Source organism: Myotis brandtii, unplaced genomic scaffold, assembly GCF_000412655.1.
Source record: "Myotis brandtii unplaced genomic scaffold, ASM41265v1 scaffold103, whole genome shotgun sequence".
Taxonomy (NCBI): Eukaryota; Metazoa; Chordata; class Mammalia; order Chiroptera; family Vespertilionidae; genus Myotis; species Myotis brandtii.
In genome coordinates this window covers 1370474-1393443 of record NW_005353460.1, presented here as the reverse complement: position 1 = coordinate 1393443, position 22970 = coordinate 1370474, and the positions used below count along the sequence as shown (strand labels likewise).

The following is a 22970-nucleotide window of genomic DNA, read 5'->3' as shown; positions in this document are numbered from 1 at the left end:
GACCCTTTCACAGGGGTTGCCTAAGACCATCCTGCATATCAGATATTTACATTACGATTCATAACAGTAGCAACATTACAGTTATGAAGTAGCAACGAGAATAATTTTATGGTTGGGTCACAACATGAGGAACTGTATTTAAAGGGCCAGAAGGTTGAGAACCACTGGTTTAGAACAAACTAGTAAAAGTTCTCGTTTCCACAGCACACAGCACCCCAGATGAAAACATAAAGCAGCAGGCCCAAGGGAAGTTTAGAAAAGCTGATGGAAGGTGACCCCCAGTGGGATCTGAGGGAAAGGATGCCGGGGAGAACCTGCCCACCACCCAGGAACACTTCCTGCTGAGGGAGCCTGGAGGCGGCCAGGCCCTTCAGGAGGGAGCCTGGGCCCGAGGGGTGGGCAGGGTCCCGGGCAGGTGTGCAGGCTGAGGATTTGCTCACCGCAGCGCAGCTGGGCCTCCTGGAGGCCACCCAGGGCCTGGGCGTGCAGGGCACTGGGGTAGGCACAGAGCGTGTGCTCGGACAGCTGCAGGGAGTGATTCCGGGCCCAGGACGGCAGCCAGCGCAGGCGGCAGTCGCAAGTCAGGAACTCGGTGCCGAAGTCCCTGCAGAGTGGGTAGAGGGCACAGACTGGAGCAGAGGAGTGTGGGCTCCCGGAGTGGGGATGGAGTCCCAGGGAGGGACTGAGCTGGAGAGGGCAAACGTGGGTACCTGTGCACCGGCCCAGCAATCATGGGAAGGCAACTATGGTGGAGTCTCAGCCACTGTCTGTCCTGCCTACTCACAGGCTGGCCACTGTGGTCAGGTGCCCAGGTGCCTCCCTCCAGGGCAGAGGAACGAAGCGGGGTCTGAGTCCTTGGGCTGGGAAAAGATACTCACACAAGCTTGAGGGCTGGCAGCTCATCAAAGACCCCAGGTTGCAGACTGGAGAAGATGTTTCCAGATATGTTTCTGCAGGGGACAGGGAACAGTGAGCCTATCTTAGGGTCTCCTGGCGTTAGAGGGAGGAGCGGGGAGTGAAGAGCAGGCAGGGACCTGTAAGGGTTTGGAGCTGCCTTCCTCCTCCCTAACCGTCCTTTGGGGTGAACCTTCCCTCGCCCCTCGCCCCTCACTCACAGTCGGAGAAGCCTGGGGAGGCCTTGGAAAGTCTCCGAGGTGAGACAGCCAATCCGGTTGTTGGAGAGATCTCTAGAAAGACACACACACAACCTCAGCAGGCCACGTGGTTGCACACAGAGCCGCTTGGGAGGGACACACAAGTGTGGCTTGTGTGGGAAGCAGAGTGAAAAAGGAGATGAGGTTGGGGGTTCAAAGTTTTGCCCCCAGCCAGGATGCTGTGCGGGGAGGGGGGCCGCTATGGGTGGGTGAGAAGAAGGGATGTGGGTGAGTAGGTGGGGTGGTTGCTCATGGGATCCATGGGACCTTCTCTGCAGGGATAACGGGAGGGCTGGGAGGTTTGGGGGCAGGACATGCCACTTACAAGCGCTTCAGCTCCCCCAGGCCCAGGAAGGCACCGGGCTGCACGGTGCTGATGACATTATTCCTCAGGTCCCTGCGGGAGGAAAGTGGGGAGGCCCTCTTACCTCTCGGGCTCTGCCCAACCCCCGCTCCCCTCCCTTCGCTCCCCTGGGGCCCGGTAGCCTCACTATCACAGGAAGTGCTGGGACTCAGTTTCCTCCTAAATCCCGTCACTCCTTAGCACTGGCTGGGAAGCTGGATGAAGGCCCCTGCCCCTCAAACCCGTCTCTGCAGCCTCCTGCCTGGCGTAAGGGGTACTTGGTCAGGAAGACGAGCGAGGACGTAGATGCCAGGAGAAGGGATGCCAGGGCCTCAGATGAGGAAGCAGGAAGCAGAGCATGTGAACAAGAAGTGAGAGCACTGGGCTCGGGGTTGGGAGGCCTTGGTTCCACCTCTGCGCTGCCCTGAGTATCTCATGGGGAGGTTGTGAGAATCATTTCAAAATGGGTGTTGCAGTCTTTTGTAAAGTGCTCTGCAAAGATGGAATCTCCCCCTGCCTGGCTGTCGGAGGTGTTTCATGGCTATCCTGCGAGTCTCTCCAGCTGACAAGTGAGGAAACAGGTCAGGCAGCGGGTTGATGACTGCATGGATGCTGACCTGGTCGCAGGGCCCCGGACTCCAAGGCAAGGCCATAAATCACCCGAGGGCCTGGCCCCTCAGGGCGGAGGTTTGCTCAGTCCTGTGCCCGCCTCCCCCCAGGGTCTCCGAGGAGGCACAAGGCTGAGAGAAGGTGGCAAGGGAAGTACCACTCCGGGCTGAGCTCCAGCAGGGCACAGCCGGGATGGAAGGTAGTGGAGCCCCTGCCACTCTCCAGCCCAGAATGAGGGACAGACTCTCCTGCCAAAGCCTCAGGGACAGCTCTCGATTGCGGGCAGGAGGGGGTTAATGGAGCCAGCTCCCTGCTGGGAGGAGAGGAAATGGGTGTCCAGGATGGGGAGGTGCCCTCCCACCAGGGGGCCTGTTTTCCCACTGACCATCCCAGTTGGACACACACACACACACACACACACACACACACACACACACACGAGAGAGAGAGAGAGAGAGAGAGAGCGCGAGAGAGAGAGCAATGAAACACTATGGCCCAGGGTCCTCATACCCCAGCTTCCTCTCATACCAAGGACTCAGCCAGCCTCCACAGCCCCGAGTCCCTTGGGAAAGAAGGAAGCCACCAGAAGGGGTCAGCTTCCCAAGGGAAAGGCCTCCATACGCAGGCGTGCTGGGAGGTGCCTCAGGCTGGGCACACGCAGGGGACGTGCAAGCACGCAAGCCCTGGAACACCCTGCGGAGTGGAGGCTGGAGAGGACCCAGGGTTGTCCTTCCTGCCTGTCAGCCCCCTTTTGCTGCCCAGACCCTCGCCCTCACGCCCCCCCCTCCGATGCTATTCCAGCGTGTGCCCCCTGGCCCCTGTTGGGGTCTGGCCATTCTCAGGGCTCTGCATCCCACCCCCCTGCAGGGGACGGCAGAGGGAAACACATTCCTCATTGTGTCACTTCCCTTCATGGGCTGCCAAGGGGCTGAGGCTGCAGCCCCCCGCCCCTTCCCTCTAGCTCGCTTGTGTTTATTCTCATTTCCTCCGGCCCTCCTCTCCTCGGGAACCCCCACCCGCCTGCCCCACTGATGCTCTGCAGATGGGAGCAAGGCGGCCGGCCGCTCGCCCCAGCGCTTTCCTGCCCTGGACTTCCTGCAGCCCAGCCAGGCCGGGGCTACTGACAGGGGAGCTTCCACCAAGTGTTGGCACTCCTTCCCCCTCGCCTCCCACCCGCAGAGTGGCTTCCTGGGTGACCAAGGCAGCCCCTCCTGTGCCCTTGGGAGGTGGCCTGCTCGCCCAGACCAGTAGTCCTGGGTCCTCTCCTGAGGGGCACGGACCTGGGCTGAGCTCTGACAGCCCCATGGGATCTGGTCCCTTGTCCCTGGTCCCTGGTCCCTCCCCAGCAGCAGGAAGGGACACTCCGCCAGAACTTGGGTAATTTCTTCAGACCTATGAGGCCCTCATAGGTCGGTGGTTCTGCACCGTAATCGCTAAGCACATCTTTTTGAAAATTTGAGGATGGACTCCCACCCCAGAAAAATGCATACACCCAACATTGTGCATATGATTTCAGGGGCTGTGAGGAACCCCTGCTCTGGGTTGTCTAATCTGATCCCTTCATTTCTTAGATGAGGTCATGAGGATGCACAGATGTTTCTGTGATGTGGCATCTCTCTGCCCTTTGCTTCCACAGAGCTGTGGTCTTGGAACCTGGAGGAGGTGCAGGGTACAGATGGAGCCTCCCTTCCCCCAAACCACTTGCCCAACCCAGACCAGGCTCCCCTGACTCAGCACACTCCTCTCCCTGTATCGATGTCAATATGGAGTAGAAGGACACCCCCACCCATGGCTGAAGTGTGTGTGTGTGTGTGTGTGTGTGTGTGTGTGTGTGTGTGTGTGTTTCTGGGAGCAAATCATATCCTCTGCCCTTCTGGGGAAAATAGAAACTCAGGAAGCTGAGTGCGTAAGAGTGCGTGTGTGAGCACAAGCAACAAAACAGCAGATGGATAAGTTGGATTTAATAAAAAATTAAAACTTTTGCTCTTTAAAGGACACCATTAAGAAAGTAAAAGGTGCCCTAGCTGGTTTGGCTCAGCGGATAGAGCGTCAACCTGTGGACTGAAGGGACCCGGGTTCTATTCTGAAGGGCACATGCCCGGGTTGCAGGCTCGATCCCCAGTAGGGGGCATGCAGGAGGCAGCGATCAATGATGCGCTCTCATCATTGATGTTTCTAGCTCTCTCTCCCTCTCCCTTCCTCTCTGAAGTCAATAAAAAAAATATTCTTTAAAAAAGAAAGTGAAAGACGACCCATGGAATGAGAGAAAATATTTCCATAAATCATATGCTTGATAAGGGACTTCTATCCAGAATTTATAAAGAACTTTTACAGCCGAAACCGGTTTGGCTCAGTGGATAGAGCGTCGGCCTGCGGACTGAAAGGTCCCGGGTTCGATTCCGGTCAAGGGCATGTACCTGGGTTGCGGGCACATCCCCAGTGGGAGATGTGCAGGAGGCAGCTGATCGATGTTTCTCTCTCATCGATGTTTCTAACTCTCTATCTCTCTCCCTTCCTCTCTGTAAAAAATCAATAAAATATACTTTAAAAAAAAGTTTTTTTTAAAAAAAAGAACTTTTACAACTCAGTTATAAAAAGACAACCCAGATGGAAAAATGGGCAAAGGATTTGAATAGACATTTCTTCAAAGATGATATACAAATGACCAATTAATGCATGAAAAGGTGCTCAACACTGTTAGTCATTAAGGAGATGCAAATCAAAACCACAATGAGATGCCACTTCACAGCCAATAAAAAAGACAGACAAGCCTGAGCAGGGTGTCTCAGTGGTTGAGTGTCAAACTATGAACCAGGAGGTCATGGTTCAATTCCCTGTCAGGGCACATGCCTGGGTTGTGGGCTCGATCCCCAGTAGGGGGCGTGCAGGTGGCAGCTGATCAATGATTCTCATCACTGATGTTTCTTTCTCTCCCTCTTCCTTCCTCTCCGAAATAAATAAAAATATATTTAAAAAAGGACAACTGCAAGTGGTGATGAAAATGTGGAAAGATTGGAGCCCTTGTACATTATTGCTAGGAGTGTAAATGGGGCAGCCACTTTGGAAAAACAGTATGACAGTTAGAGTAACCATGCGACCCAGCAATTCCACTCCTAGGTGGATATTCCAGAGAAGTGAACATACATCCGCACACAAAACCTGGACAGGAATGTTCATAGTAGCATTATTCACAATAAGCCCAGACGTGGAAAAACCTCAAATGTCCATCAACCGATAAATGAATAAACAAAAATGTGCTATAGGCACACAAGAAATATTATTCGATCATAAAAAGGAATGAAGTGCTGACACATGCTATCATATGAATGAGCCTTGAAAACATTATGCTAAGTGCAAGTTACAAAAAAACAGTTACAAAAAAACACATAATCCCATGTATATGAAATGTCCAGAATAGGCAAATCTACAGAGACAGAAAGTAGATTAGTGGTTGCTTAGGGCTGGGAAATAGGGAGTGACTGCTAATGATTCAAGGTTTGGGGATGATGAAAATGTTCTAAAATTAGATTATGATGATGATTGCACAACTGGGTAAATATACTAAAAACCATTGGATTGAATGCTTTAACTGGACAAACTTTATGGTATGTAAATTATATCTCACTAAAACTGTCAAGAGAGATTGAGCGTGAGTTTGTGTAACAGTGTGCATGTGTACGTTTGTGTGTGTGTGTGTGTGTGTGTGTGTGTTTGTGTACGTGTGTGCGTGCGCGCGCACCACGTTTGGACAGGGTGGGGCGGCACAAAGTTGGCTCCCTCCGGCCCCTGCAGACCTCCCTGCTTGTGGGTTTGAAAACCAAATTATTGGTTCGAGGCTGCAGAGCAGCTCTCTCCGAGCCCTCCAGGACTTCCAGGGTTCACTAGAAAGCGGGGCCTGGCTGAGAAGGGGCTTAAAACACCCCCGTAGGTATAGGGGCTGTTTGGGGGTGGGGGGACGGGAGAGGGAGAGGTTCTGGTGGCCGGGAGGAAAGCCAAGATGGTCCTAGCCTCCCTCCCACCCCCAAGCCCCAGGCCCCTCTCATCTCTGATATCATCCAACAGGTATTTATTGAGCACATACCCTGTGCCAGACATGGAGCTATAACAGCAAGCGGGAGGGCTGTCCCTGAACCCATCAGCCTCCCTTCTGGGCCTTCGGCTGCGCCAGAGCCTAGGGCAGCTCCCCGCCGCATTCCTCCCCAAGTCAGGGGGGTGGGAAGGGGAGGAGGGACCGCGCCCCCTGGCCCCGCCTACAGATTAATGGAAACCACCTGGCGGGTGAGCGGCGCTCCACCCCCGGACCCCACTTGCCACCATTCCCATGACCATCTGCTTCTAATGAGAAGCCCATCCCCCCGCATACCAGCCCCCCGGGCTTATTAATCTCATTAGGCAATGACAAATCATCCTGGGGCTGCGCGGCTCCCCGCCCCGGGCCCTCCCTCCGAGCGCACAGCCTCTGGGGGCGGTGTCCACGCAGCCACCCGCTCGCACGCCAGCCTCCTCTCGCGGCCTCTTCCGGGGCTGTGTGCCCTGTGGCCCACTTGGTCCAGGGCTCTCACTGTGATTGGGGCGCCCTCGGAGCCCCGGGAAGCCGCGCAGTGGCTTGCTCCCCATTGACTGCGCATGGTGGGGGATCTGGGCCGAGAGGCGAGGCACCAGAGGGATGGGCCAGCCCTAGTGCATTCAGCACCTCCATTTCATCTACAAGACTGCCAGCTGCAGGCCGGGAGCTCTGGACAATCCCACGCAACGAGGGGGCGTATAACATCTTGTAACTTGGAACTCTTCCGGGGAGAAGGGAACTGCCATCTACTGCCTGGAAGTCCCTGCTGTCCCGGGCTCTCTCCCTAGAGCAGCGGTTCTCAACCTGTGGGTCGAGACCCCTTTGGGGGTCGAACGACCCTGTCACAGGGGTCGCCTAAGACCATCGGAAAACACATATATAATTACATATTGTTTTTGTGATTAACCACTATGCTTTAATTATGTTCAATTTGTAACAATGAAATTGGGGGTCACCACAACATGAGGAACTGTATTAAAGGGTCTCGGCATTAGGAAGGTTGAGAACCACTGCCCTAGAGGAACGCATCCCATGACAACCTGTCAGGGAAACATGCATTGCCCCATTTTCCAGGCGAGGAACCCGAGGCACCCAAAAGGTAAATGGCAAAGGCATGATTCAATCCCAGAGTAAAGCTCTAGGCCCTTTCCTAGCCTGCCCATCCCCATCCCAGAAATCCTTCCTCTGGGCAACAAACAGGCTGGCCCACACTGAGGGGTTGTGGAATCCAGAGAGGGGGGCCTCGCCCATGTCTGGGCCCTTCTATACACTCCTTGGGCTGACCAGGAACTGCCTCTGCTGGTCCCTCTTCCAGGGTTTCTTGTCTATCCTGCCTGGCTGATAAAGGTGTGTCCCCTGCATCCTCATCCTCACCTTTGCCCCCAACTTCTCTGGAGCATGGGTACTCCCATGAGATCAACTCCGGCACATTCCCACTCCTAGCCCTTTCTGTCCCCTCCCCAGCCTCAGGGTCCTACATTGTGAAACAGGGAGCAGGCTGGCCTATTCCCCCCACACGCTTACACTGGACCCATTCTCAGAGGCAGAGGAGCCCTCGGCACAGGGAGGCACTGCCAGCATTTTCTGGAGCAGCCCAGACCTACTACTTCAGTTATTAGTCGAGGCCCCAACCCTCCCACAGGACTTGCTGCACTGGACTGTGGGATGTTAAGCTGCCATGGGCTCGGCTGCCCAAGCCTGGACGTCTCAGCCTGACAGGACAGAGAGATCAGTGTTTCCTGGCACCAACTGCACGCCAGGCCACGGCGTCTCGTTTGTGATGAATAGGCCCACAGTCTTCGGGTCATCTGGTCCACTGGTTCCCAACCCCAGATGAGCATGAGAATTGCCTGCATACCTTGTAAGAAATTCCCAGGCCCCTTCCAACCTAATGAATTAGCGTCTCCAGGAGCGGGGGCCCAGGCCCTCTCCCATCTCTGAGATAGTGGGATAGTGTTTGTGATGATTAGTTTTATGTGTCCACTAGGCCAGGCTATAGCACCCAGTAACTTAATCAAAACACTAATCTGAAGGTGTTTGTGTAGGCATTTTGTAGATGTTAACCACATCGGCTGGCTTTAAATAAAGGAGATTACCTTTGATAATGTGGTGGGCCTCATCCAATCAGTTGAAGGCCTTAATAGCAAAAGCTGAAAAGAAATTCTGTCTCAAGACTATAGCATCAACTCCTGCCTGACTTACCAGCCTGTGGGTTTGCCCTACAGATTTTGGATTTGCCAGCCCTCATATCATGTGAGCCATTTCCTTAAAATAAATTTCTTTATAAAGAAATAAAATAAAACAATTTATTTATCCTATATAATAAAAGCCTAATATGCTAAGTGTCCAGTCGTCCAGTCTGCCATTCAACCAATCAAAGTGTAATATGCTAATGATATGCTAAGGCTGCTCAACCGCTCACTATGACATTCAGTGACCACCAGGGGGCAGACGCTCCAACCGGTAGGTTAGCTTGCTGCTGGGGTCCGACTGATCAGGACTGAGCGAGACAGGCCGGACATGCCTTGGAGCCCTCCGCGGTCCCTCCCCGGCTGGCCAACCTCCTGCATCCCTCCCTGGCCCCAATCGTGCACTGGTAGGGTCACTCGGCCTGGCCTGCACCCTCTCGAATGAGGGCTTGAGGGCTCCCCAAGTGCACAAATTTCATGCACCGGGCCTCTAGTATGTTATATAAAGATACACACACACACACACACACACACACACACACGCATCTCCGACTGATTCTGCTTCTCTGGAGAATCCCAACTGATATAGTCGTGATCAACCAGGATGGAGACCCTGGGTCCTCCAGCCCCTGCACTGCCTCTCCATCCTTCGGCCCAGAGGTCTCCCCTCCTTTGGAATAATGGGCCACATCACTTTGCTCTTTGATCTTTTCCTTCACATGCAGCACTTGTGGATATTACACACACACACACACACACACACACACAGGATCATAGAATTTTAAATCCATAATGCACTTTACAAATCACCCTATCCCCACCACCCCCCTTTTCACAGATGAGGAAACTGAGGCCCCAAACCTGGGGCCTACCTCTGCATCTCTCTGACCTCATCTCTGACCAATTCCCAGTCACAATGCCCTTCTGTTCCTCAGACTCGCCAGGCATACTCTGGTCGCGAGGGCCTTGCCAACTGCTGCTCTTGCTAGCCTTCTGATTTTTCCCATTCCCCCATCCCTTGAGTCTCAGGCCCAGTCACCTTGTCAGCGAGGCCTTTCTTGACCTCACGACATAAAACGCCCACTCCCCCAATTGCTTTCTATCCTCCTTACCCTGATTCGTTTTGCTTTGTAGCACTTATTGTCTCCTGACATAATATACATTTATTTGCTATTTTCTGGGTCCCATCAAGAGAGGGTAAGTTCCATGAGGGCAGGCACTTGGTCTATTGTGTTCACTCCCAATGCCTAGGACAGAGCTTTGCACATACATAAGGGAGATTTGTGATATATAAATGAATAATAAAATAAGTAAAGGGGCTCAATAAAATTCTCTAGAATGAATGACTAGAATGATTCCTATCAGAGCAGGGGCTCAAACTGGGCCCTGAGGGCTCTTCCTCCTGCCCAGCACCCCTTCCACCTCAGATGACTCAGGATTTAGTCCTTGTTCCTGGACTATTCTCCCACTTTCCTCGGATTGCCTCCCATGCTTTGCATGCACCTGCTGTGTGGTACCAGAGTCCCAGTGCTGAGGAGGGGCATCTGACTCAGTATGTTGACATGGGTGGGAAGAAAAAGGCCATCTTTTCATCTTCATCAGAACTCTATCCTCATGAGATTGAAGGATGAGGAGGGGGCAGACCCAGTGGGTCTCTGACTGATCAACCGAAAGGGTAAGGATGGGAAGATGTCAGTGAGGCCACGAGAGGCTCAGAGCGGCGCTTGCTTGTGCTGAGAGAAGGGAGAACGTCTCTGGGCGGTGACTGGCCCTTGTGGAGCAAAGCAAAGGGCTGGAGAGGCAGCTGCGGTTTGTCTTCCTCCCAAAGATCCTGGAAGGAGAGTCTGGTTTCCTGCCAGTCGGCCCTCTAAGACTGCGCCTGGGCTGAGCAGAGGAATCGGACTCCCAAATGCTAACTGCTCAGGGAAGATAAAACCTGCCCTGTTTGTTGGTGCCCAAGGAGACATTAAATAACAGCTCGGTGGCAGCTCTTTCTCCTTGCCTGGACCACCCTGTTTGTGAGCTGCAGAGCAGCGGATCAGATGGTCACAGAGCTGTGTCGACGCTAAGGTCAACATCCCAAGACCCCCTCCCACGCCTAGAATGGCCCAGATCAGACAGAACATGCTCTGCCTCCCCACCCCCACCAACCAAACCACTAATCAAGCTTTCCTCACCGCGTGGGGAGCGGGGGTTGGAGGAGAGGCTTTCCCTTCCCCTGTGAGGTGGGTGTAATAGAGACAACCTCATAAGGTTGTTGTCCTGGTTAAAGATCTAAACTCCTTGTCATGTAGTTACTGCATCTCTATTCCCCTTGAACTTTCCAGCCTTCACTGATCCTTCTTTTGGACTTGACGTACATAAACCCTATCCTACTTAATTCTAATACATATGGCCTTGTCTGTGGTCTCCCCTAGACTGTCATCTCTTTGGGTCTTTACCGCCTTATTCTTTTGTATCCTCCATTGCACTGATGCAAGCCTTTTAGGCAAAATGGTACTAGAGGGGGCAGGGGCCCTGTTGGAGGACTTGGGAATGCCCAGAAGGGTGGCAGCAGAGATGGGAGAGAGGGGTTTGAGGAGGGGCAGATGGAAGGGGGGGCTCAGTCTCCAAGTAGGATGGGAGGCCAGGTCTTTTGTGGAGGAGACAGGACCCAGAGCTGTCATACAGGCTGTGGATCCTGGAGTACGCCAACTCAACAGAAAACTGACAGAGGGGTTGGTTCAATCCCCTCATCTGGCAGGTTAAGTGACTTGCCCATGACCGGGTCAAGTTCCCAACTCTGGGAAGAAGTTTCTTGTGGGCTAGCAGGGCCCTCCTGAGTCCAACCCCAGCCTGCCTGGGTCTGTAGGGCGGATGGACAGATGGAAGCTGCAGCTCTAAACTAGGGAGGAGGGGTGTGGGTACATGGAGATTTCGATGTGACCCCTATCCCCACCCTCGGCCCAGGACTCTGGCCCCTCAGGGCTTTGTTTGTTGATTTGTTTTTAGGGAAGGAGGAAAGAGGTCCCAATCACACTAAATCCTGCCTCAGCCCTTTCTTTATGCTGGGCCTCCAGCTGGGAGGAGGCAGAGGCTTCTGGCCAACTAAGAGGCTCAGCCCTCGTAGCTAATTGTTCATTAAAGAGCGTTAATGAGCTTCCCTTAGCTCCTCCCTGCCTAGACCAGCGAGGTTTCTCTAGTTCTCTCTGCTGTCACTGGTGAAGGAGCTGGTCTTTCTCTCAGACCAACCCCTCTCTGCCTTCCACCTGGGAGTCAAGTCCTGGGCAGGGTCCTAGTGGGTCTGACTCTTGGCCAGCAGGTCCTGGGTTGTGGGGTCCCTTAGCAACCAGCGTTCCTCATCCTTCCTGAACTTGCCCATGACCATAATGCACCACCTCCGGCCCACCTCGTCCCAGCACTTACAACTTCTCCAGCAGGGACAGTCCCAAGAAGGATCCATTCCGGAGCCCAGTGATCTTGTTGTTGCTCAAGAGCCTGAAGGCAGAGGGAGAACACAGATAGCAGAATGTGCTGTTACAGCTGGAAAGTGTGGATGGAGTGGGGAGCCAGTTTCACAATTACAGCCACATTGCATTCTGTATAAATGGCACCACCTAAAGTTGTGCAAGGCAGCAGACCACCACCAGCTCCAGGAGACCATAGGGAGGAGCCAGCAAATGGTTCAGGCAGACTAGTCAACAGTGAGCCCCAAATCAGGCATTTCACCTGCCCTGGGTCCCCCTATGGCAGTGGTTCTCAACATTGGCTGCACATTAGAATCACCTGGGAATCTTTTTAAAATCCTGATTTCTGGGCCTCATCCTCCGGAAATTCTGTTTCTTTGTTATGGGGTGTGTGGCCCCACCCCATAACAAAGAAACAGAATTTCCGGAGGATGAGGCCCAGAAATCAGGATATTAAAAAGATTCCCAGGTGATTCTAATGTGCAGCCAAGGTTGAGAACTACTGCCCTACAGCCTGGGTCTGACTTAGGACTCTGTATGCACGTGGGTAGGTGAATAGATGTGAAGTTGCAATGCTCCTTTATATCTTGGAACCTCCGGGTTCAGCCCCTAGCGCCCCCTTCCAGCCCTCCACAGCTCTGTCTAGCTAGCCCAAGCCCTAAGCCCAATATCCTGAGGACAGAGGTGAGGAATGACCTGGATTGGGTCAGGGCTCTGGCAGGTGGAACAGGAAGCCCAGTAGGAGTGGAGGCAGATGGGAGGAGCTGCCCCTTCTTGGGGTCTCCAGCACTTTCTCTGTGAGCTGAGGATCTCACCTGAAGGGGACGCTACCAGCCCGGAAAAGGCCCCAATTTGGAGGGCCCCCGAGTGCCCTTGCCTCCCTAAACCTGTCTGCAGCCTTAACAGAAAATGGAAGGAGCCCTGGGCTTCCCCGGGGCCTCAGCCTTTCTGCCCGCCCCAGCTGTTTATTTATTCATTTGTATTGAGGGGAGGAGGAAAGAGGCCCCAGCCAACTGTGTGAACCCACTCCGCCCACCCACTCAGCCTTTCTCTGCCAGGAACCCCACTGGGAGGAGGGAGTTTCAGACCAGCCAAAGGGCTCATCTCTTGAGTTAATTGCTTATTAAACGCTTTAATGAGCCTCAACCCCAACTCTTGCCTGCCTTGGGCTGAGGCAAAGGTTTCCCTTCTTTGCTCCCTCTGGACCTGGGAAGGCCAAAGGTAGAGGCCTTGGGACTTCTCTTGAGTGGGCAGCCTCAGAGCTGGACAGTAAGGGAGCGGGCAGTGGCTGATCCAGGCATGAGAGGGGCTGTCAAAGAGTTCTGCCCCAAAGCTCACTGGGAGTGGGTGGGTGACTATATCAACAGGGCAGTGAGAGGACCCCAGACATCTGACATCCCACTTACTCCAAGAGGCTCTGGAGAACAGACAATGGCCAGCATGGAGGCAAGAGTGGAAGGGTTCTGGGTCAGCGGGAAGGGGTGGAGCCCTCATCTCCTTCCTCCCTCCATCCCTCTCCAAATAGACCCTTCCTGTCCTTCTAGTCCCCACCTAACACCTAGCAGTCCCTCCAACAATGGCATTTCTCAGTAGGGCCTGAAGGGTGACTGTGGGGGAGGAGTTTGGGTGGGGGGGAGAGGGGTTTGTGTGATGCTGGGTTTCCAAGGTGCTACACACACACACACACACACACACACACACACACACACACACACACCGATATCTTGATATTTCCAAAAGTACATCACAGTAGTCACTATATGAGCAATTAGAACTTTCATGAACCCTTTTCTTCTCATTTTATGGATTAGGATAGATAGTTTTATTTCACATTACAGGTGGTGCTGGTCAAACATAAATAGTCTTGTCAGTTCTTAGTGCCTCTAATGGTCTCATTCAGGCCCTAATGGAGCCAGGGTGAGTGACTGGTTCTTGATGGTGTGACTTTTAAATTAAAGCCTGCCTTGAACCTGGTTGGGTAGCTCAGTTGATTAGAGTGTTATCCTGAAACGCCAAGGTATTTGATTCAGTCCCTGGTCAGGGCATATCCAAGAATATCAACCAATGAATGAATGAAAGTAAAAGCCTGCCTCTTCCCCAGCTCATTCCCTTCATACACCCCAAGTGTGAGCTTCAGAGGTTGCATCAAAAGTTAGAGAAGGCAAGAAGGCCCCACAGTATCCTTAGGAAAGTCAGGGAATGTCAGGAAGAAGGTGGGAAAAGGGCATCCCTTTTAGCCTCCCCGCAATCCCAGGGGTCTCTCCCAGGGACTGTCCCTTCCCTGGGTTCCTGGGAAAGGAAGAGGATGGGGATGCTGATGGGGGGTGAGGGGCAAAGAGGAGAGGTGGGAAGTATGAAAAGACAGAGGAACAGAGCTGCCAGTTGATCACAGTGCCATCTACGAATCCGGAGGCCTGAGAACATGATTTCTTAAACTTGGGTTGAGTATGGACCTGTCCAAGGGAGGGAAAAGTATCTGATTTCCTGAGAAAATGTCCAAGGATTCCAATTTGAGAAACATTGACCTTAGACATGAAAATCTTATCCTATGAAAATGCCTTCTAATTGAAATTCATCTGCAAAAGAATTTTTAAAAGATCACTGAATTGAAAACAGAATACCGTATTTAAAAATTCTCTAAATCCCTGAGATTAAAACCTGGGATCCTAATTTGAGAACTGGTCTAGAGACACATCTAGAGATGGTGTTGAGGGGGGAGGGGAATATCCCACATTCTCCAGACTTTTTAGCTTTTAACATTGAACTCCAAATTACTTAACCCAGAGCTCACCAATAGAGGTACAATGCAAGCTGCATATGTGATTTTAAATGTTTTTCTAGCCACATTTTTTAAAAGTTTAAAAATTAAATAAAAATATTAAATTTTAATATTCACTTAACCCGTATGTTACCATTTCAACATGTAATTAATATACAAAATTACTGAGATCTTTTCCTTTTTTTTTGGTAATAAGTCTTCAGAATCTGATGTGTATGCTCCTCCTCCAGCACACCTCAATTAAGACCAGCCACATCACAAGTGCTCAGGGGCCACCTGTGACTAGTGGCTTTAACCCTCATCTAGTCTCCCTGTGGCAGCACCTCCCCAGGAGGAAGTCTGGATTGCATGAGATACTGAGGCAAGTGGGGTGGCGTGTGCATGTCTGGGTGGCATGGGAGCAGAGCAAAGGGTCAGGGACCAGCCCCTGAGGCAGGTGAGGACCAGCCTCTTGCCCAGATCAGCTCAGCTCTTGCATCCCAACCCTCTCCACCTTGAATCAAGAGCCCCTGCAGGCCAGGGCCCTGCATGCTCTCTGAGGCAGCCTCTGTTGTGCTGGGGAGGGGAAGGCAGAATAGGGTAGGGGTCAGCTGCAGCTTCCAGTGTGGCTAGCCGGGTGCAAAGTCCAACCTCTTGAAATGAGGTGTTTTTTCCTATTGCAGGGAACATGTTCCTGACCCCCCATCCTCTAAGCCACCCACAGAAGCAGGCCACCAGCAAACAACACTTCATCCTTCTCCAATGGGCCCCTCCTGCCGCATGCCCAGCCCTTGGACAGACTTCAGGCAGACATCTGCATGATTCAATACCCAGATACCCAGAACTGGACCTTCTGGCCTTAACAACCTAGACAGGGCTGAGAAATTTTACTTTAGACCCAGATTCTCCGGAGAATGGCTTCAATTATGCTTGTCGGTTTGTTTCTCCGGAGGTGCCCATGGGCGTCTGGTGAGGGAGGAGAGAGCAGTGATTTGGGTTTGGCGTTGTTATGGGCAGGTAGGAAACTGGCAGTTACAGGCTGCTAGTGGGCTAGATGAACACACACACACACACAGCCTCGCCCAATGGGGAGAGAAGTGTTCCTACCACACTAGGCTGTCTCATGGGAGGAAGACAGGCAGGGTGGCCCCAACAATCGGGCGGGGAAGGGGGAGCCTCAGTCCCACGGTTCTTTCCAGTGTTGCAGACACAGTGCCAGACTTGGCCCCATTTAACAACCCCCTTCCCCCAACTACCAGACAGACATTTCCTGGGCTTGCACCAGCCGCTGGCCCTGCAACAGCACTGGGAGCCAGCCAGGTGGATTTCCCTCCCAACCACTAGCCCCACCTCACAGGCCTAGGGTGGCCCAGCATCTTCAGCTTCTTTCTTCCTACCTTCCCTCCCCCCATCTACCAACCAACATCACATTTTCACAGAGAGGCAGCCAGTCCCTGGAGTCCCCTGTTCTCTACCCAAGAGTCTGAAATCTGGCCAAGAAGAGGGGACATGCTGAGTCCATTTCAGAACTGTCTCCCAGCTAGGGTCCTATTTTAGGGAACAGAAGCAAGCAGAGTTACCACTAATGAGGCTAGAGGCCAGGAGAGCGAGTGGCTGGCGTCTACAGGGAGGCCCTGTGGCCTCTGGGAAGCCACAGGAACTCACCAGATCGCAGCCTGACATCAAAGATGACCCTGTAGGGGTCATGTGGGCACTACTCCGTAGGGCGTGGGGCCAGCAGCTGCCTGAACCAAATGGTTCTCCCATGTGCAGGAAGAGTCATACATGTAAGACACCCACCCCAACACAGAGATGCAAGGACCACAGGTCTGGACACTGGATCTATGCTCTCTAGAGTCTGAGCCTGGAATTTAGGCCATCACCAAGGCTTTCTGGGCTGTGACGGCCCCGTCTCCGACACCTGCCGCTGGCACCTCAGCAGTGTCTCAGGGAGACCACCGGCGAGGGGAGGAAGGTGGTCTGCTTGCTGACACCAAAATGGCCTAGGCCAATAATCTACCCTGACCATCAAAGTGATGCTAGACTCCCAGCCTCTCCTGCAGGTACAGTGCCCAGAGCCTTCGAGCAATTCCAGGGCTCACAAAGACGTCTAAAACCCCAAAAATCATCACTGCCTCTGAAATATAAATGCTACAAAATTGAAATGAATAAATGCGTAATGAACTAAATAATTACCAAATATCATACTCTGTCAATTAGCCATAATCGTTATGTGTCATGAAGGATGGGGAGCACATTGATGTGGGGGATAGGACAGGAGGTTCTCCAGAAGTGAGACTGCCTCTGGTCCACAGGCTCTGCTTTGACGCACACCCTCAGGCTAAAGGCGGCCTTTCATGTCCACTCAGCCTGACTGCAGGGGACATAAATGTTGGAGAGGACATCAACACTCCTCTCCTTTCCGTGATCCTGTCCCTTGGCTGGAAGTCTGTCCAGTCAGCCCTGAACCCCTATTGGTTAGCAGGAGAGTCAGGTAGGACCTTCCTTCCCCAGGGTTTACAGGGTCATGTCCTGAGACAGCCTCTGGCTTCAGCTTTGAAGCTGGGCTGTCCAGGCAGGGCCTGAGGTCAAGGTCAAGAGAGAAAACAGTCTGGGAATGGCTTCTATGAATGGGGCTTTCTTGTCTCCTTTTTTCTAACCTATCCTCTCTACAAGGCACCCTGTCTTGGTGAGCAGGTGTTGGTGGTAGGTGGCCAGTGTGCTTTGATGGGGATTTTGGGGACCCCAGCACCTAGCTGTGGTCATTCACACCTAGGCATTCATTCATGTGTTCTTCAAACTTACACTAACACCAATTGTGTGCTCAGCCCTGCGCAGCACACTAGAACTCCAGTGAATGAGAGCATAAATGAGACAGGGTGTCTACACTCTTCCATGCATGGAAGGTGAAGGGAGATGTGTCAGACAGGAGATGTGTCTGGAATGTTTGTGTGCGTCTGATTTGAGGAAGCTGGGACGTTACTCCGATCCATCTTCAACACTTCCTCCAAACATTGCCCCAAATCTCACCACTGGGGAGCCAAGATTTTGAGTGAAGAAAGTGAGTTTCTTTTTAAATATAAGTAAACTTGAAAGGATCAATCTGTTATCAGTCGTTTATACATAAGTATAAATTATCTCTCGTCTTCCCACCCCAGAAGTTTTCCTTGGGAGCCCTGAGGCCCTGATCCTGTCTTCCTTTGAGAGTCTGTATCCAGTCTCCACAAAAAGACTCCAAGGCCCTGAGGGCAGAGAGCAGGTCGCTCACCTCCTGGCCTGGGGCTGGGCACAGCGCAGGCACTGGCTGAGTGAATGGATGGGTGTCTGGAGGGACAGGGGTCCAGGGAAGGTGGGGTCATCGTTAGACAGTTCATGCTGAACCTTGGTTTTCCCAAGTCAGAAGGCAATTTCCTCCTACCTCTCCCCCCACCCCCCTCCCAAGTCAGTCTTGCCAGAGCTCACTTTGGAGCTAACCCGGCTCCAAGTACAGCTCTTCTGGGCCACCATAGGAGGCGAATAGTCCAGAAGCTGAGGGGGAGAGGGAGAGCAAACACTGGGAGGAATGCTTTAGAGAACCTGGTCCCACTCTTTTTGGGTGAGTCTGATTTCAAATACTCTGAGTGATGACAGTGGTTCCCTCAGTACACTTTTACTTGTTAGGCTATCATTGGGGGTGGGTGCCCCCTTTTCCTGGCTCCCAAATCCTTAGCATATCTCCCCTGCTGTCCCCAGGGATGACATCTCATTGGTCAGTGTGGGAAAAGGCTGACTGGGCCAGGAGCCCTGGGGTCTGGCTAGGAGCCTGGTGACTTTGGGCAGGCTAGCCCCTCTCTTGGGGCTTTCTTCTCTGTAAAAGATGGGTCTATACTGAAGACTCACACCCCTTATATTTGATGGCCTTTCCCATCCTGGACATGGAGACTCTGGGAGCCTGAAGTCTAGGGTTCCTGCCTCGCTACACAGTTCCCAGCAGGCAAAGGGCCCTGGGGGGAGGGGGCGCTCAGTCTTCCCTTCCCAGCTGGGAGATGTCTGGCCCCTCAAGTTCGGGCTGGAACTCCCTCCTCAGGCTGCTCCCTCTCCCCCATTCCTGGCTCCTCTGTGACAGATTGGTTCCCCTGCCCCTCACCTGGCCCCATCCATCTTGCACACCCTTTGCTCCCCCATCTGCCTCTCCCCACTCCCAGGGCCAGGAAAGATGGGCCCTGGGAGGCTGCCCAGGTTAGCTAACTCCAGTTTCTCTGCTGCCCGACCCCTGTCACCCAGTCCTAAAAACAAAGGAATGTTCTGGAGTTTGGGAAGGATGCCCCCCCTCCCCCCCCTCAGGAGGGAGGAAGGGGAGGAGGCAGCCTTGTCCTGTCAGTGTCTGAGCTCTAAATAGAACAGAGCGGCTGGGCTGGGGGAATGAAAATAAACAGCCCCTCTAAGCAGCCCCTTCCTAGCAGATACCGGATTTTCCTTCTGGCTTCTCAGCCCAGGACCATTTCCCTCCTCTCTCCTCCCCTGCTCTCAGTCAGATCCCAAGGAGGCACAGGGCAGTCTCTACCTCAGGATGGTGAGGGAATGGAGTCCAGGTCCAGGCTGTGTGGCATTGGGGAACTCCCCTCCCCTCTCTGGGCTTCGGTGAGGAAAGCCCATTGAATGGAAGGCCAGGGATCGACTCAGAGGTGGCTGGAACGTTTTCTCCTTCAGGAAAGGGTTCTGATCCCAATGACTCCCATGTGGCATAAACTTAGAAACACTCTCTCCCATTAAAAACATGACCCCAAATTTAAGGGTCAATTTCTGGTTAGGTTCAAATTACACTGGTTTGCCTTTGTCTTTGGGGAAATTCTCAGACTCACCCCTAAGGCTAGGGATTGCTGCCCCCACCCCAACACTGAGGGATGACCCATGGTAGCCAGCAGAAAGGGATTCCTAGGGGATCAGGAATGGCTGGGTTCGTGCCCCGGTTCTGAATAATTCAGGCCAAATAATCCATTCTGGGTCCTGGATCCACTGGCGGCTGAATTATATGTGTTGTCTTTGGAGCTCAGCTCATGGCCTCCCCAGTCTCTTTGGTGCCATGAGGACTCAACCAGTGAACCCCAGAGGGCTCTGTTCTCTGCCCCGTGCTCACCCTGAGATGGGACCATGGGCCCTGACATCCTGCACGGGTGGGGGAGCCCTAAGGGCAGGGGATCCCAAGACTTCCAGCTCCTCTAGCAGGAAGGTGGGAAGGGTCAGGGAGGGACTTAGACTCCTCTGGGCCCCTCATTTCAGATGGGCTGGGTCCCAAACCCCACATGGGGTGTTGCAGCTGAGACCTTGCCCCACTGGAGGGTAAGGGAGTGTGTTGGAGTGTCCTGGCCTCCTCCCACTTCTGCTTTTCCCTCTTTTCTTTCCTTCTTTCTCTTCACTCTCTCCCCCTCCCCCCTCCTCCCCTCACAAAAGCTCTCTGTACACAGCCACTTCCTCTGGCTGCTGTCTCTGAGCCCAGACCTTATGAGAACCATATGGGGGAAAGAGGCTGGAGGAGAAGGGGGTGGGGAAGCTGGCCTGGGCCCGCCCCTCCAGCCAGCATCATTCCACTCCCCTCAGGCTATGTTGCATGGCAGTTGGCACACTTTGTCCCAAACTCCCCTAACTGGATCCTGGTGGCTGGGGTGAGGGGCACTGAGGGGAGGCCGCAGTCCAGAGCTGGAGGTCCAGAGGGAGACTGGTGCTCAAGAACCACTTCCCTGGGGCTGGAGCAAGGGCTGTGAAGGGGGCGCCCCTCCCCCCATGGTGCTTCTGAAGAACACCAAACTCAGAGCAAAGGGACCCAGCCATGGCGAGGCACATCTGTGTGACAAATGCCCCCCCCCCCCATGTGGAGGGCACCCCCTCCCCTCCATTCCCCTAAACTGGGAGGCTGAATGGATGAGGGTTTGTTGGCTCTGGGAGAATTTGAGTGACCTGTCCCAAGTCTGGCTCCTTCCCCACCCAGCTTTGGAATGCTCCCAGGTCAAAAGGGCCTGGGTCCTGCTGGGAAGGAACAGGGTTTTTTAAAGCAGCTTTTGGGTCCACTGGGTCTCAAGTCTAGCCAGGTGAACGGTGAGTCCCTGGCTGAGAAGACCGCTAGGAGAACCTGACCAATCCGGAGGCTGCGTGAGCCAGCGGGTGACTATTAGTGGGGGCTGGACTTGCTGATCTCCAAGGCCCCTTTCAGTGCAAATGGTCTAGGAATTTATGACACTGGCTGGTATCCTCTGTGGTGCTGCTCCGATATCCTGGGATGTCCTCCTGGGAGAGTTCCTTCGGCAGTTATCTATTATCAGTCCTTCCCTGGAATTCCTTAGAATGCCCCCTCCCCCTCACTCTAACTGCCAGAGCTGAGAACCAGAGAACAGGCCCGTCAGCTGCTGCCCAGGGGTGGGTGGGAGGCCCACAGTGGTCTGCATCTCCCCCCCACACCCACGTCCTCCCTGAAATAAGCCACCCCTTTGGGACCTTCCCCCATAAAGGACAGGAGCATAAGTGCCCACAGCTGTCCTGTGGACTGGGCCTCGAGACTGGGGGTGGGATGGGGTGGGACAGATGGATCAGGAAGGAAGCCAAGAGTTCTGCTTTCCTGGAAAACTGCGAATGAAAATCCATTAGAGGGGGGAGGGGAAGTGGAGGGTGGGGAGGGGGCATGCAGTCTACAAAAACAGAAGGCAGAGGTTGAGATAATAGGGTGGAGGTGGAAGGGCTTTGGGTGAGATAAATAGCCTTTGAACTGCTGGCAGGCCTTCTCTGAGTGAGGGTCTTTGCAGACAGACACCTTCTCTAGCACTTTCTTGGCCTGAACAGTCCCAGCACCCAGTGCCTGCTGGGCTTCCCAAGGCGGAGTCCCACTTCCCCTGAGGACCTTTCAGCAGGGTGGTGTGTGGAGGGTCTGGGATCTGGTGGCCACTCTGGAGGAAAGCAGGGGAGGAGGAGAGAGGATAAAGCCACAGCAAAAACTATTGGCTCGAGTCCTGTTGTTTGCACCAGGTGACAGGCAAAAAGGTGAAAGGGGAAATTTGTGTGGAAAATGAAAAAGAGCAGGGAGGAGGAGTTTGGGAGGGTGTGGAGGAGGTTCTCAGTCTCTTAGCCTCTTGCCTTGCTGCCAGGCTGAGGCGGCAGCCCCTTTCCAGGCCTCTCTTCCTTCTTCCCTCCAGATGCACGCTGGGGTAGGGATGGCTGTGCTGGAGGGACTGAGCCCAGGGGAGAGAATCCTGCCCCGCTTCTGCTGAAGAACGTGGCTTCTTTTTCCTTTAGGAGCCAGCATGGTGGGGTGGAGAGTGGGGGGTGGGTGGGAGGTGGGCAGCAATCAGGATCAGGATTATGTGGGGGTAGAGGGAGGTGGGAGGAAGAACCTAAGAAATAAGTCACTGTGGTCCAGTCCCACTCCAGGCGGATAGGCCAGGGCGCTCAGGGTCTTCTCTGGCCTGGCCTGTCTGCCCTCCCTGTGGGGATGTCCAGCCAGGCTCCGGGGGCTGTTCCTTTGGAAGGGATCTTAAACCAGCTAGGTCAGTGGCCTAGGAGGAAAGGGGGCCCTTCCTGTGGGGGTGGTGTGGGAAGATGAGCTGGCAGTTATGTCTGCTGCCACCCTGTCACAATATATTCTCACCCAGAGTTGGCCCCGCTCTCACCTTGGAGTGGCGTCGGTGGGAATTAGCCATGGCTGGAAAGGATTAGTTGCCAAATCATTCTAAGATGTGTACCGCTAAGCCACCTTTTCATGTTCTCCCCCTTTTTTCTGCCTTCAGTACCTTAGGATTCCCTAAGCCCAACAAACAGACAGCATCCTTCCCAGGTGTGTGGGCACAGCCACAAGGTCCAGTGTATACACACATACCCCTCTCGGAACTGAATTGTGTGGCCCAGCGGGGACATGCCACTGGCCCAGCTACTCTGCACAGCAAGCATTTTCCTCCTCCAGAACTGAGTGGGCTGGGGAATGTCAGGCCTGTCTGGACCCTTCAACACTAGTGGACACGCAGCAGGACCTGGAATAAGCAGCCACAGCTGCCTTCTCAGGCCATGGCCACATCTCTGAGCTGCTGGGAGGTGGGAGAGAACAGACATACCGCCTCCACCTCCCCGATGCGCGCGCGTGTACACACACACACACACACACACACACACACACACACACACCAGCTGGAGAAAATGCAGGCCAGGCGGCCAACGTCAGAGGCTGACCAGTCCTGTTCTGTCAGGAAGCGGGCAGCCTCTGAACGCACCCAGCCAGAGGCGGTACTGTATTGTTCTGGACACAATCGGGGAGATTGTGAGCCAGCCCGACTCGGGCAAGGGGCGTAGGGGAAACGGTTGCCACTGGGGTCAGGAGGACGGGGAAGGGGAAGCGGCTGGCAGGCTGGACCCAGGACAGGAAAGGGAAAGGAGAGGGCCGCCGAGGG

At 53.7% G+C, this 22970-nt stretch overlaps 1 protein-coding gene across 1 annotated transcript in view; it reads right to left on the bottom strand.

Moving 5' to 3' along the window:
- Window positions 1–22229, bottom strand: part of ADGRA2 (adhesion G protein-coupled receptor A2) — a 31752-nt gene extending 9523 nt beyond the window's left edge. The window contains exons 1-8 of the mRNA XM_014536854.1: window positions 22200–22229; window positions 18028–18093; window positions 17834–17889; window positions 11767–11838; window positions 1480–1551; window positions 1116–1187; window positions 879–950; window positions 441–604 (exon numbers count right to left, since the gene is read on the bottom strand). Coding sequence (XP_014392340.1) covers window positions 441–604; window positions 879–950; window positions 1116–1187; window positions 1480–1551; window positions 11767–11838; window positions 17834–17889; window positions 18028–18093; window positions 22200–22229 — 604 coding nt within the window. The remainder of the gene's footprint in view (window positions 1–440; window positions 605–878; window positions 951–1115; window positions 1188–1479; window positions 1552–11766; window positions 11839–17833; window positions 17890–18027; window positions 18094–22199) is intronic.
- Window positions 22230–22970: the final 741 nt, after the last annotated feature.